Source organism: Mytilus edulis, chromosome 8, assembly GCF_963676685.1.
Source record: "Mytilus edulis chromosome 8, xbMytEdul2.2, whole genome shotgun sequence".
NCBI lineage: Eukaryota > Metazoa > Mollusca > Bivalvia > Mytilida > Mytilidae > Mytilus > Mytilus edulis.
In genome coordinates, this window is record NC_092351.1 from 69764542 (window position 1) to 69780783 (window position 16242).

General features: G+C 32.0%; 1 protein-coding gene across 2 annotated transcripts; it reads left to right on the top strand.

Annotated features, from left to right (window-relative positions):
- Positions 1-4412: 4412 nt before the first annotated feature.
- LOC139486142 (uncharacterized) lies at positions 4413-13940 on the top strand. 2 transcript variants are annotated; one of them, XM_071270872.1, is made up of 5 exons: positions 4413-4553; positions 9670-10012; positions 10401-10858; positions 11765-12198; positions 13122-13940. In XM_071270872.1, exons 2-5 carry the CDS (start codon positions 9679-9681, stop codon positions 13570-13572), a joined length of 1677 nt encoding a protein of 558 aa, XP_071126973.1. In that variant the 5' UTR covers positions 4413-4553; positions 9670-9678; the 3' UTR covers positions 13573-13940. The 2 variants fall into 2 exon arrangements, with proteins under 2 accessions (XP_071126973.1, XP_071126974.1); XM_071270873.1 differs by lacking the exon at positions 4413-4553 and adding an exon at positions 6723-7204.
- Positions 13941-16242: the final 2302 nt, after the last annotated feature.

The window sequence follows — 16242 nt, forward strand, 5'->3', positions numbered from 1 at the left end:
CTTATGGGAACACCTCCCCTTACAATCGTCCTTGTAAATTACAAATTATTGTCGGAATATGTAACACTTATTTGTCTTCCCATTTTTTTATAAATGAGAGAGAAAGGCGATGTTCGCCGAGCTTAAATTTCTCCCTTTTTTGTAGCGACTACATATTTATGTTATATTTTCCTGCAATGTATAAACTAATGTTTTAGCGACAACATTTCAACGGTGACTACAAAGTTAACTGCCACGTATACAATTATTTAAATGCATCCATCTGCTACCAATAGATACCTATGCGCAATTCTATTTTGTATCTATATAGTAAAAAAAGTCAACTGCAGGACACAAGTCCTTTTCAAGCATCCGAAAAGAATCAACATAGTTGCTACTACCGACGAAGCACGGTTAGGCCTGACATTAAGTCATGGACATTTGGTTTAAAAGTTGTAAATCAAAAATTCTTAATTTGTCTTCCGGCATTTTCATTTTCAAGATGGCTGCCATGGATAAAAATAGAACATAGAGGTGAAATGCAGTTTTTGGCCTATCAATCAAAAACCAAAGCATTTAGAGCAATCTCAAATGGGGTCAAATTGTTTATCAGTTCAAGATCTATCTGCCCTGAAATTTTCAGTTGAATAGGACAACCCGTTCTTGGGTTGCTGCCCCTGAATTGGTAATTTTAAGGCAATTTTGCTGTTTTTGGTTATTATCTTGAATATTAATATAGATAGAGATAAACTGTAAACAGCAATAATGTTCAGCAAAGTAAGATTTACAAATAAGTCAACATGACCGAAATGGTAAGTTGACCCCTTTAGGAGTTATTGCCCTTTATATTCAATTTTTAACCATTTTTCGTAAATCTTAGTTATCTATTACAAAAATCTTCTCCTCTGAAACAACTAGGCCAAGAGTTATTGCCCTTTATATTCAATTTTTAACCATTTTTCGTAAATCTTAGTTATCTATTACAAAAATCTTCTCCTCTGAAACAACTAGGCCAAATTAATCCAAACTTGGCCACAATCATCTTTGGGGTATGTAGTTTTAAAGATGTGTGGCGTGACCCGGCCAACCAACCAAGATGGCCGCCATGGCTTAAAATAGAACATAGGAGTGAAATGTAGATTTTGGCGTATATCTCTGAAACCAAAGCATTTAGAGCATATCTGACAGGCGTAAATTTGTTCATTGAGTGAAAATCTATCTGCCCTGACACTTTCAAATGAATCGGACAACCGGTTGTTGGGTTGCTGCCCCAAAATAAGTAATTTGAAGGAAATTTTGCAGATTTTGGTTATTATATTGAATATTATTATATAAAGAGATAATAAGGAAACAGCAATAATGTTCAGCAAAGTAAGATCTACAAATAAGTCAACATGACCAAATTTATCAGTTGACCCTTAAGGAGTTACTGCCCCTTTATAGTCAATTGTTAACAATTTTCATAAATGTTTGTTAATTTTTGTAAATTTTTAGGAAATATTTTCAACTGTAATTACTGGGCCAAGTTCATTATAGATAGAGATAATTGTAGCAACAAGAATGTTCAGTAAAGAAAGATCTACAAACACATCATCATCACCAAAACACAATTATGTCATGAATTTATCTGTGTCCATTTTTAATATGCACATAGACCAAGGTGAGCGACACCGGCTCTCGAGAGCCTCTAGTTAGTCTGTTTAGACGATTGTTAGCGTCAGAATCCAACTATACGTCTATACTTTCACAGACCATCGGACTAATGCGCATTAAGGAATCGCACTTTAGCGTATACCATCGCACTTTAATAGCGTGGCCATCGTACTCTAGCGTCTGCATCGCACTTTAGAGTCCTATATATATATATATATATATAACAAAATCCAATCTTTCAAACTCGGTAACTCTTCATGAACTATTAAAGATTGTATTAAGTTCAAAGATATTAATTACGAGAGCCTTTTAGGGCCATATTAATTTACTTTTATAATTTGATGTAACAAATTATTAATTTGATACAACATATTATCAATTTGATATAACAGATTATCAATCTGATATAACAGATTATCAATCTGATATAACAGATTATCAATCTGATATAACAGATTATCCAATCTAATTAAAAACTGATCTGTCATCGCTCCCGTTTTCTGATATGTCGCGTGGGAGATCTAACGAAACCCGCTTTGAAGTCACATGTGAGTGAACTAGAAGTTATGAATTTATAACGATATGCAAATGAGTTGACGACCTATTTATAAGCCAATCAAAAAAGTTTATGAATTATTTTGACTGACAATTTCGTCGTAAATAAAAATGAGTTACATCCTTTTACCTTACGATAAACTTTCAAGATCGTGGAAGACTCAATTTCATTGGCCGAAAAAGACACACCTACGAGGTCACTCACATGTGACCTCAAAGCGGGTTTCGTTAGATCTCCCACGCGACATATCAGAAAACGGGAGCGATGAGAGATCGGTTTTTAATTAGATTGCAGATTATCAATCTGATATAACAGATTATCAATTTAATATAATAGATTATTATTAATTTGATACAACAGATTATAATTATTTATTAATTTAAAAAAAGGAAATTTGATATGTCAAATTACTGATATAAAAAAAAAGATGTGGTATGATTACAAAAGAGACAACTCTCCACAAGAACCAAAATGACACAGAAATTAACACTTATAGGTCACCGTACGGCCTTCAACAATGAGGAAAGCCAATACTATGGCATAGATTGGGGTTATCCCCATCTCTATTTGACATAAAGGATATAAAGGATGTGAACGTGAAACGCCTAAACTGTTTAGAGATATAAACCTAAATGTTTTTTGCATTGCTCATGATCTGAAATCTCTCTTCTATATATACAACGTTATTAAGGTGCTCAGATTATACTCGTGTGGTCTTTTTGAACAGAAAATAAAAGTCCACAACCATTAAAAATCTCAAGCATCTTTCTTTATTTTTAATAAAACAAATCAAAATCAAAAATATATGTCGAAACAAATTTATTTAAGACAATATTTCCAATACGGACTGGCAATGAATCCTGAGTTACATGCACAATATATGTTTACAGGGCCAATGATTGTAGTACTGACTTTTTGGCGATGATTCAAAATTTTGATTTTAGAGTTAAAAATGTATTGAGTTTTTTGTAAAAAAAGGATTTTTTCACATTTCGCGCCGTATTCCAGAAACTATTTATGATTTTTGCATAAAACTTCTCACACAAGACGAAGGGCGTGTCATGCGCTCATGGTGCAACTAGATATTATTTTAGTGATTTGACAAAGGGAAGTTTTATCTTTTAGATTTAGTGATTTTATGTATCATGTTTTTAAATACCTAATCTATACTAAGTAAATAAAGCGTTTGTATTTAAAAAAATACCTATTAGATTTATTTTAAAGACATTTTTTTGTTATGGCATGGCTATATATTTGAACAGAATTTCAATAGCTACAATTGCTGATAATGAAATTGAGAATGGAAATAGGGGATATGTGAAAGAGACAACAATACGATCAAATAGCAGACAACAACCGAAGCCAGTTAGAAAATCCCGCACCCGGAGGTGGTCCTCAGGTGGTCCCTAAATAAAAAGATGTACTAGTTCAGTGAAAATGGACGTCACACTAAACTCCAACATACTAAAGTTAACAAAAAAAATTATACAAGACTAACAAAGACCAGATTCTCCTGACTTGAGATATGTGCCGCATAGTCAGCTATCAAAATATCTAAACTGTCTTAAACTGTGTAAATGATCACCAGTGCAATTAGCTTGTGTCAGATTCATTCGGATTTATGAGATTTTTTTTTCAATATATATATATATATATTATTGTGAAACTAACTACCCCTTTAAAACGGGGACAAGCGCCAGCGGGGTACTGACACCTGCGTCATCAAAAATGCACATTATAGTATTTACAAACAACATAAAATGATTGTAGTAAAAATGGTATAAGATACTTACTTGCAAAAGGCTTTATAAGTCTTATAAATACAATAACGCTAAAATATCATAATAAATTGGTTATTTAGTAAAAGTATATTACAGTGACAATTTCATATGCATAAATACTTTGAGATCTTACATTCATAAAAGATTTTAAAAATTTCAAGATTTTATTCATAACCTCAGCTTAATCAATTTCTGCATCTTATTTTTGTAAAAGCTTGTGTTAAATTTGAAGGTTATAACTACGACCCGGATACACTCACCCAAACAAACAAAAACATAGTGACAGGCAGTTGATAATAAAAATGCAACCACGCACTTTTCACAAAGATTTTGTCTATCATACAATAAAAAGCCTTTATACATGTACTTTTCGTGTTCAAACCCATCCCACTTCGTTGTATGTACACATCCTACAGGTTCCTTTGTTGTGTTTTTTTTTTTTTTTTTTTTTTGTTATCTGCTCCTTGATAGGTTGATAAATTATTGTATTGTTGGAAAATTGGTTTAAATTTAAACTTTAAAGCTCAATTCAGACAGTTATATTTATAGAAGTTAGCCTTGAATTACAGCAAAAAAGTTTATAGGTAAGCTTTACAACATATGCAAACAATAAATGTCATTATAATTTATATTTTAAAATTTTCTCTAAACTATAAATAAGTATAATTGGTAAATATTTTGACGATCGTTATAATGAGTATTATTGATGATATTTTTATTGTTATAGAAAAATGCAGTTTATTTTATTTCATACAGTTTATATAGGCAGAATCTACTGTCAAAAATAATTTAAATACAATTATTGTTTAACTGTTCAATACTTTAAAATCTTTCTCCTTCAATTTAAAAGCAGGATTATTTCAAATTTCCCTCCGGTAATATGTCTAGCAAAGTTCAACAAAATGTCATAAAGTTACGGCAGCTGTCAACGTACGTCAGAATCTTTATTTGTGTCAAGCTAGAAGGGCTAGTACCATAGTTAGTTTAATTAAGATCTAAACTAATTTTTATGTTATATTAAAATTTTGTCTTTGATAATTCATAATTTTACTATAACAACTTTATGAATTGCCAAAGACAAAATTTTAACATTACAGACCACACTAAAAGATACCAGAGGGAGAGTCAAACTCATAGAAAAAAAATTAACTGACAACGCCATGGCTAAAAATATAAAGACCAGACAAACAATAGCACAGAGGACACAACATAGAAGACTAATTCTAATGCAACAACGTTTGTAACGTTCATTTCGATTGGATAACGTCACTTATTTACATGGCATCAATTGACAATTGATACTATAGGACGTACGCGCAAGCGCAGATGGCATATGCCAGATTTTAAATACATGTTTTAACGTTGTTTTCTGTCAGTTTCATTAGAATGGAGATAACAATATTGTATTTTAAGCTCCGAAGGCATCAATTGGGGATTTGATGGTCGCAATTACCCGTTTACTGTCTGCGCTAAAGCGTCGCCAGTAAACTTAATTTGCGACCATCAAATCCCCAATTGATGCCGTCGGAGCTTAAAATACAATACAGTTACCTCCTAAAGACTAAGCAACGCAAACCCCACCAAAAACGTGGGGTGATCACAGGTGCTCCGGAAGGGTAAGCAGATCCTGCTCCACATGTGGCATCCATCGTGTTGCTTATGTTATTACAAATCCGGTAAATAGTCTAATTCGGTAGGTTACATTCGTGAAAAGAGAAGGGTATTGTAGTTACGACATAAAGAAAATATCCGATATCATCTGTGAAACGGTTATTCCATAACGGTCAGTCATTTCTTGATGGCGTCCGTAAAACACGAAGGGATTCGTATCTTTAAGGTATTTTAAAGTGAAAATTATTAAAAAAAAATTTGGTTAAAGTATTTTGAAGTTTAAATTTTAATTTATTTCTAAAATTTCTCCTTATGGTCGTTACATTATTTTTAGAATGTTAATTTTTGTTAAAGAAGAATGACATACGTGTACAACTTTTAGATTACGTAATCAACCTAATTAACAAATAGACATGTAAGTGCTTAATTATTTTTTTTTCCATGTAAATTACGGCTATTGTTAAGGATGTACTTAGGTGAGGTTAGGTAAACATTAAGAAATTAAGAAATTAAAATTGATACTATAAGCTGGTAGAGCATCAAATAAGGATAAAGATAAGCTTAAAATATTGATAGGTCATGGACCTCCTTTTCGAGATATTTGAGATTTAAAATATGTGTGAAGTTATTAATAACACCTGTCACCCATGACTTGATAATTGACCAACCAGTGAAAATAGGTTGTGGTCAATAGTACGGTGACCAGACCCAATATTTTTTTAGATTTAATCGTCAAACATACTATATGGCTATATTATATATCATTGGATTCGGAAAAATGAGTACTATTGAAATATCGATGTCGTCAAAAAGAAATGTGGTAACAGTTTTGCATAAAATGAAGTCAAAGATCAAATTCTGCTTTTATTTTTTCTTCTTCTATACTTTCAAAATTTGAAGAAATATACAACAATTTAGGTTAAATTCTAGATACACACATTTTCTTATATCAATTTTCAATGAATCATCTCGAAAATGTTAATAACAAAGATGAAAAAGAAATCGATTTATTCTGGAAATTGGCGTTTTTCAAATATTTGTTCTATTACACAAGATCAACACATATTCTGTTAAAATTACTGTAGGTACCTTGCCGGCTAACATCCAACCTCATCAATAAATGACTGATGAATATTATTTTTACCTGCATCTTTCTGTCATGTTAAACTTTTACAAAAACTCTTTAATAACGAATTAACTTTTGCTAAACTTTCTTTGAAATCGTTAAAATAATATGAATAAGGTGTAACAACAATGTATATAATAACAGAAATCATATCACGGATGTTATTTTACAATGTTGACCTCAAAACTTTTCTTAGTCGATTTTTCGTTCAAGTTAATTAACGTACTTCAAAGCCCATTTTACGAAAATTGCACCGTACGATTTTTTGACGACAAGTCAAAATGTTAAGTTTAACCTTTGAACTACCAATACTGTGATTTATAGCCGTATAGTCCGAATGACAATTAAACTCCTTAAATAAGCGACCTTTCCTTACTCGGTCACCGTACTACAAGTGAACGATACAAGATACGTTTTCATTGGTGAAAACAGGAGAAAGTGTAGAAATCAGTGATTATGTGACCGCGCCCGCATGAAAACAATTTAGGATTACACCAGGTAAGTTGAATTATATTCGAATACAAAAAAAAGTTTTTATTTTGGGGTAAAGCTATCTGAAGCTTGTTAAATTCATTTTATGAAATTGTACTATATTTTGTAGATTTTCTTTCGTTTCCATTGTGATTATTAATATGTGTTGGTTACGCTTATGACGCAATATTTTGATTGATGTAAACAATTGGTGAAGTTGAAATCATCCCTTCGTAAATTTTACGGACGCCATCACGAGTTGGTTGACCGTTACGGAATAACCGTTTCATAAATGATATCGGATATGTTCCTTACGTCGTAACTACAATCCCTTTCCCTTTCATGAATGTGACCTACCGAATTAGACTATTTACCGGATTTTTTATCACATAAGCAACACGACGGGTGCCACATGTGGAGCAGGAGCTGCTTAGCCGTCCGGAGCACCTGAGATCACTCCTAGTTTTTTGTGGGGTTCGTGTTGCTTAATCTTTAGTTTTCTATGTTGTGTCATGTGTATTATTGTTTGTTTGTCTTTTTTCATTTTTAGCCATGGCGTAGTCAGTTTGTTTTCGATTTATGAGTTTGACGGCCCTCTGGTATCTTTCGTCCCTCTTGGATAAACATTTCAAGAATTTATTTTATGCAAATCTATCTATTCTTTGTTTAAAAACATATACTATATATATATATTGTCAGACAAGCTCATGATTGTGTTTTATACATCAATTTATAATTTGAACTCTTAATATATGTTCTATTATATTGTATTGTATTTCATTGTATTGCATTGTGTTTAAAATGTATAAATGTTTGTTTGTATTGCTTGACCCTTATGGGTGTTATTTTGCACTAAAGATATATATATATATAAATCTATATTATAGTGATTGTTAAATATTTATTTTCAAAGTTTATTGAAAGTCCCGAAATATTTCATATTGTATTCGTAGTAACTTGAAGTATTATAATGTCCAAGGGAGACAATTTATCATTTTTTTTTGCCGGGAAAATGTCTTTTGTCGATAAAGTGATGATTTTAGAGTTATATCGAAAGCTACATAACAGAGACACGAAACCCTTATTTTCTACTTTATTATTCTATAAGTTGTGTTTTTACATTTTGTATAGATTGCATATTTAGTTCATAAATAAAGTTGTGGAAAGCGACACTTTTCCGCAGGATTTCAGTTTGTTTACAAAATTGTTTGAACATTTTTAATTGACTTTTGAACTTATGTTTAAATTGAATTTAGTTAATTTTATAGTATTTCACACACATACGGAATTCGTGACAGAAGTACACGTTTTTGCTAACAACATGGGTATATTCTTAATTTATTTTATATTTTTCAAAAAGAGTTAATACTGTTTAAGGCCCCCAAAAAAATTGAAATATGTGTGTAACGAGTGTTTCCTTTTTCCCTCCCTACAAGCTTAGAAATAGCCTACCTTAAAATTTTTATTGTCATTTTTCAAGAATAAACATCTTTATTTACTAGAACTTTCTCTTGTTTAACACAAGGCGCTAAAAGTCATCAGACCTCGCAGAAACGTCAGTACGACATTATAAATATAATATATTGTTTTGTAAAGTAATATATAGTTAGGAAAAAATAAATAAATGTATTTGAAACATAATTTGGCAGTTTTAAAATGAGAAATTAAAGAAAAAAACATTTTTTATGTACCTTGTAGTTTTAGGCCTGGTTTTGGACCATAACTTTATTCATGCATTCTATTTTTTGTCTGGCTTGATGGAGTCAAAAAATCGAGACATAGGTATGCTGTTTCCGGCGACGGTGGCAGCGGCGTCAACAATCAAATTATATATTAGTTTGTGATAAGGTTTAGTTTATGGTGAACCGCTAGTAGCAAGTCATAGACATTTGGTATGCAGTTGTATTAGTATTGGCACATTTCCTTCTCATGGAGATTCTTAGGTCCCACCCCTTAGTTATGGTATAATGACTTTGAAATTTTGTTTAGTTTCCATGTGTTAGTTTGTGACTAGGTCAGTTTATGGGGAACCCCAAGTGGTAAGTTAATGATAATTGGTATGCAGTTGCATAAGCATTGGCATATCTCATTTCCATGGAGATTATTTGGCCTCGCCCCCCTTAGTCATTGTTTATCGACTTTGACATTTTTTGTTTAGTTTTCATGTATTAGTTTGTGATTAGGTCAGTTTATGATACATGATATCGAATTGTTTTGATATAACACAATATTTCGCAGTATTTATCAAAACTCATTTCGATATCGCCATACAAGTTGACATAGGATGTATCCATAAGTATGATTTAACGCAAGAAGTCAATAGCAACAACAATTAAAACATATACTTATACACTTCCGTAATTCTTTGTTATCCAATCGTTGGGTCTGAGACTTTTCTGGTGAAGGTAAACACAGAATAGTGACTTCAAAATTGTTATTTTCATGTTTTAATTGAACAAATTTTAGTGACCATGCATCATTAATATTTTCAGATAAAGAAAATGGCACGTGAATCATGCAATGAGGAGTTTCAAAACTTGGCCAAGGCCTATAAACAAGATGTGACCGAAAGTTTAAAGAAATACCAAGTACTGAAAGATTTAGATTTGTTTGTCCTAGACAACTCAATAAGAGAGAGCACAGTAGGTCAGCTTAGAGGTCACACCATTGAAAACAAGTGGAAAGTTTATGACGAAGTTAAAAAATGTGGATTTAAGCATACCATAGTTGCCTCCTTCAACCACAGCACTCGTGTAGATGATGTGTTTATCAAACAACTCGCTGACAGAGGAGAGGATCGTGCAGGCCTTTGGGCTTTCTCAGAAATAACTGAAGGTCAGTTACTTATAAAGTCATTGGGCTTTCTCAGAAATAAAGTCATTGCTCTTTCTCAGAAATAACTGAAAGTCAGTTACTTATAAAGTCATTGTTCTTTCTCGGAAATAATTGAAGGTCAGTTACTTATAAAGTCATTGTTTTGAATATGTATTAAAAAAAGTTGAACAACCGTTAAGCAATCAATGTGTAATAAGGAAAGAAATATCACGTAGCCATTACAAACATTTTTTTAAATAGTTCTTGAGCAAAATTGACAACGTAAACATCTGTTATATATTTTTCCCCGTCACTTTATTCAAAAGTCAGATCAAGCAACAAGGTCAAAATCAGAAACTTGCTGATTCAATAATCACATATTCATGACATTTTTATATGACTTTTTCAGCAATAAAGAAGAAAGTTCCTGACACTGAAAGCATACCTGTAGGTTTAAGGAAAATGAAAGAAGCTGGTCTGTATAACGTTATCTTTGAAATCGATCTTGGAGATTCTACGTATGATTTTGACAGCTTCACAACAAAAGAGATGTGCGCATTGCTTAAAAAATGGGTAGACTGGGTTTTTGAAAATTTGAGTACAGAGGCAAAAGTATTTGTAAGTTTCAGAGACCTCCCAGATGCTATGCCAACTGATTCCGAAAGAGTTTTTGAAGTAACTGATTTCCTATGTAAACTACCATTGTTTGGTCTGATGTTTGAGGAACCAAGAGGGCAATCTCTTCCAGAGGAATGTGGCACCTGGGCAAAACATATAAGAAAGGTCATGGATGCCAATAATTTCAAAGGTCATCTTTTGGTTCATGTTCATGAGAAATTTGGTTACTGTGATGTTGTAGCTTTGCAGGTATGCCTTTACAATAAAAGTTATATGTCGTCAATTATCGTAATTTATTGCATGTATATATATCTCACTGATAAGCTGCTTAAAAATTTCAAAACCTGATCTCGGTAATAAAGTGGCAAAAACGCCTTTTGACCAAATCATCTTATTTGTTGGCTATTTACAAAAAGAAAGTAGAACGGGAGAATTAAATGGTAGGGCAAAATGTCGTTCAAAGCACTTTTAAAACAGCTATTAAATTATATGAAAAGGTATCTTTTTTTTAGATTGTGATGTATTGTTATTCAAATGCCAAAAATTAAGAGAGGCGATAAAGGCAAAGAGAAATTCAAACTCATTAGTCGAAATAATATGACAACGCCATGGCTTCAAAAGAAACCGACACAGACAAACAAATATACACAACACACAACAAAGAAAACTATGAACTGTGTAATAAACTTTTTATTATTTAACATGCAGGCTAAATTGATTTAAGGATTATATTATATCCATGTGTAGTTTCACTGCTTAACATATGTAAATTTTAGCTTAGTATAAAGATATAGAGATTAATATAAAAAAAAGCATAAATATGGCACTTATCAGATCTTAAAAAACTTCTGGGAACAATAAACGCTACCCAAATATTTATGGACCAACAACTGAATAGTCTATATTCAAAGAGTTATCACGAAACTACTTGTTATAAAGATAGTGGGTTTTCTGTTAAATTCTTGTTTGAGGTTTCTACAAAATCATGTTTTCCATGAATTGAAGTTCCTTAAGTTATAAAGGCAACATGACGTGTCTATCCTTTTTAAAATTACTGTTTTTGAAAACCTCGTATTAATCAGCCTTGGAAAAGGAGTCAACAATATTAGGTAATCATATTTGTAAACAAAATTGAGCATTTTATTCCATATTCAGGTACTGATGGATGGAGCAAATGGAATTTGGGCCAGTGTTATAAAAGAAGGTGCTGCCATGGGAAACGCCCCATCTATTGTAACAATACTTAATCTAATAAGAATGGGAAACAAAAGAGTGCTGAAAAAATTTAATTGCACGTACCTAAGAAAAGCAGCAATTAACATGACCAGAGTTACCACTGGAGTTGATCCCCACATCAAACAGCCTGTTTATGGTGCACGTGCTCTCGACTTCGTTTTTGATTTGAATCCTGAAGAATTTGATTTTGCAGACTTTTTCGAGGAACAAGCTCCTATTCGAATAACCACCCTTTCATCAGCGGAAATGGTCCAAACAAAGTTAGTCAATTACTTTGGCGAGAACGAAGACTTTACTATAGAGCGAGCCAATCTAATGAAGGAAGTCATGCTAGAAGATTTACGAGCGAACAGGTTTGTTTTACATTTTCTATAAAGTATACAACACAGGTTGAAAAAGCAACTACTTCAAAAGTAAGTGCAAATGTGTTTGATACTTAACATAAATTTATCTCATGCGACAGACGATGTTGTTTTTTCTTACTAGACTTGAAAATCTAGTGCAGGAAACTGTAACATGTTAGATTACTATGTGGTATATTCAGTAAAGTTTTGACCTGAGAGATCTTACTATTTTGTATGTGCATAATTTTTTTCAATTTTAATTATCAATTTGCAGCAAAGAGTTTTTTTTTTTTTTAATTTCAGTTTCACAAGCTAACCTAAGATCCAAATGCATGAACGTAACATATCGTGTTTTTATAAACAGAAATATGAAGATTCAGTATGATTGCCAATGAGAAAACTACCAATTACATGTTAATTTCTAATAACACAATTTATATTAAGCAAATATTTTCTTTATAATGTACGATTATTGTTTATAAATAATTTTTAATCAGTATCTTCACCGGCATTGATTTACTAATATTTCATGAAGAGGGGGGATTTTTTTTATATAATTCTCCTTTTCATCAGTTTATCCACTATAAAGTCTTTGTAAAAGCTTTGTTTTAAAGACCTATTGGTTTAGATTTAAAACCTTTTCCTTGTTTTCTTTTCATTGCGCAATTTTCATCGACCTCACCACAGTTATATCTAATAAGTTCATTGTATTGTAAAATTTGCAAATAAATCCCTAAAATAGAACCACTATAATAGAAAAGTTTAAATGAATTAAAATTACTTTTGAAATGAAAAGTTACAGGGTATAAATAAACCGCGAACACTGCTTCACCACCGAACAAAAACAAATTAAAGTTTGTGTTAGTACTTTTTTATAATTATTTTTTTTTCTATTTTCACAACTACACAGTTCATGTTTTAATCATATTTAGGAAAGAAGAGTATATGAGTAAATGTGGATTGGCTGTTTTGTTCGATCGATCTGGGGGAAAACTCACAGATGAAATAAGAGACGAAATCATCAACGATCCAATGAAGACACCACATGGACAAAACCTACTTAAAGAAATCCGTGAAAGATGGGACGAATGGGATCTGAAAGATAAAGTTCAAGGTGATAACCTCTTGGATTACGATTCCTTCTACAATGGTTTCATGGCCCCTTATTTTGCCTGTTACAGATGTAACGATACTAAAAAAGCGTTGCAGGCCCTCGATATGGATGTCGACAACTCTGTTGATTGGTCGGAATTCTGCGTCTTTTTGAAATGGGCAATGAAGCAATATCCCAAAACTATTCATACTGCCGATGATTTACTTGAAGTAGCCTTCCGAAAAGGATTAATTCCTTGTATGAGAGATGAAATGCTTGTCAAAAAGTAAAAACGAAAACAATAGTGTATTTTTAAACCTACAGCAACTTATATTTGTAATAAACCGCGTATATATCCATACTATGAATCTGCTTGCAACTCGGCTATTAGTATATTGATGTCTATTATGACTCTATGAGTAACACCAATGTGATTATTTCAACACTGTAGAGATATAAACATACATCTGTTTATGGTTAGAAAACTGTTGGTTATTTAAATATATGAAAAAATGTATGCAAAAAGTAAATTCAACATCCTAAATAAACAAAATAATGTAACCAATTGTTCACCTGGAGACATTTCTGCAATAGATTTATTGTATTTAGATTTGAATATTTAGTATATTAGCTTTATTTTAAATAAAGATGATGTGTATTTCGTTTGTTCTGTCAATAAGGTATTGTATGGCAAAAAATTAAACAAAGTAAAAGGTTTTTTGTTGCACATCAGTGTTTCTGTTGGTTCGTTGTTATAGTTGATGTGTTTACCTTGAGATTTTAGTTCATAACCCGGATGTGTTTTCTCTCAATCGATTAATGACTTTCGAACAGCGGTATACTACTGTTGCCTTTATTTAACGAGCTTGTTACTAGTACAGATTTCACTTGTTTAGATGTACTTATATATATTTTTCTGTGACTGAATCTCACGATCTTTTAGAATAGACAATTTAGCTAATCTGCAATCTATCCCATCTTCCTGCCAAATACACCATGTACAACTCTAGATTCTACTGACGACGAAAGGTAACATAGAAAGCATTTTTTCAGCCAAGATTTGAGGTTAATTACTAGATTAAACAATACTTACCTTGTTTAAAGTTTGAAGTTTTTATTTGAATTTTATGTAGTCATAGAATCAATGAAGACTAGTGATCAAATGAGAAGCACTAAAGATACATTTTTTATGGACTAAATGGGGACACACAACCTATACACGAATGTATGATATGAGCTTTCTAAATGGGGACTACTAATGGCATTTATCTAATAAACTAAATGGGGACACTCAGTATGATATGAGATTTCTAAATGCGGACTTTTCGACTTATCATATCCCAGGAACAGATTACCTTAGCCGTATTTGGCACATTTTTTTGGAATTTTGGATCCTCAATGCTCTTCAACTTCGTATTTGTTTGGCTTGATTAATATATTTGATATGAGCGTTACTGATGAGTCTTATGTAGACGAAACGCGCGTCTGGCGTACTAAATTATAATCCTGGTACCTTTGATAACTATTATCAAAGATATTTACGTGAGGGACATTAGTGTGTCAATGGAATGTATCAATATGGAATCATTTTCTGTAATACAAATCAATGGTAGCGGTCTCTATTCAGATGAACTAACTGATGAAAATGAAATTCTGTAAACGGACCTTTATTCTGGGTGTCTTTTTTCTAGAATATGGCAGTATCAGCGTTATATCAAAGTTATCTAAGGGTAATAAACTTCAAACATCTCAGTAAAAGAGTTTGGTAACGTTCAAATTCCCCCGTTCCCTACCGAACAACTCATTATTAGTGCTGTATAGGAACGTTCGCTAGTGGTAATTCGCCTAGAATATTTCAGCTTCAAAATCAACTTTAACCAAGGTAAGTATCGTTTAATTTAGTAACTCTATTACCACTAGGGTAAAGCTGATGACCGTAATTTGTCAAGATGACCGTAACTTTTAAAGGATGACCGTCAGTTCTAAGAAATATCCGTATTTGTATTCATAGTATTTTGTTGAGTTTGTCATAATAGGGGCTCGGTTAGAGGATATAAATATGTTTAATCAATTTCTTTTTAACTATTTGTTGTATTTTGAGTTCCTGACAATAATAGTAAGTTGCATATATCTCGTAGACAATGAACTATTTATTGATAACGGCGTTAAAATTTTAATACAAATTAACAGCAATACGTCGAAAATCTGAAGAAAAAAAATGTGTATGGTTCCCGAGGATGCAGATAAAAAATGTTTTGATATATGAATAACATTTTTGTTTAATTCCGTTTGACACCCTGCTACATAACCGTTACCGTCACTGACTTTCAAATTTGAGGAACATCTTTTGAATTATATAGTTTGTTCTTTAAAATTTATATTTGGCTAATAAGACTTTTATAATATCTTCTAACATCACGAAATGTACGGACCGATATAGGCAGAATGACCAGTGTTTTTATCCAAACTTTCTTTCTAAAACGAAATGTTTGTGGACCAACATGATTGTCTATAATGTGTATCAAAATGTTGTCAATTCACAGGTGGTATAATGATAACATATGTACTTATATGAAATAAAGAACATTTGCAATGGTAGTTGAAACGATATAATATCAATTAGTGTACATGCATTGGCATTTTAAAAAGGTGTATTTATTATATGTCATTAAAAAGAATCCCAGATATAAAAAAAAATCGTTTGGCTAGTAGTTGGAGGCTGTGCACTATATTTTTCATTTTACTTGTAAGGTCATTTGATCGCGCTTTTGTTGCATGTTTTCACCATATGCTCATGTGCATGTCTTGCTGTATGTTCATTTTAAAAGTTATATCTTCTACCGTAAAAAAGATACATGGTGAACTACGGAAGCCGTAAGCGGACACACACAAAATTAGAAAATATTTTTTTTAATTCGAGATCACGAGAAAACATTACTGTTTTACCGAGATCTAGATAA

What these genes read in the sequence shown, in the direction of transcription:
- LOC139486142 (XM_071270872.1), top strand. Translation starts at nt 9,679, where the DNA reads ATGGCACGTGAATCATGCAATGAGGAGTTTCAAAACTTGGCCAAGGCC. An exon ending in TTTCTCAGAAATAACTGAAG is followed by an intron (nt 10,013 to 10,400) that starts GTCAGTTACTTA and finishes TGACTTTTTCAG; the next exon opens with CAATAAAGAAGAAAGTTCCT. An exon ending in GAAGATTTACGAGCGAACAG is followed by an intron (nt 12,199 to 13,121) that starts GTTTGTTTTACA and finishes AATCATATTTAG; the next exon opens with GAAAGAAGAGTATATGAGTA.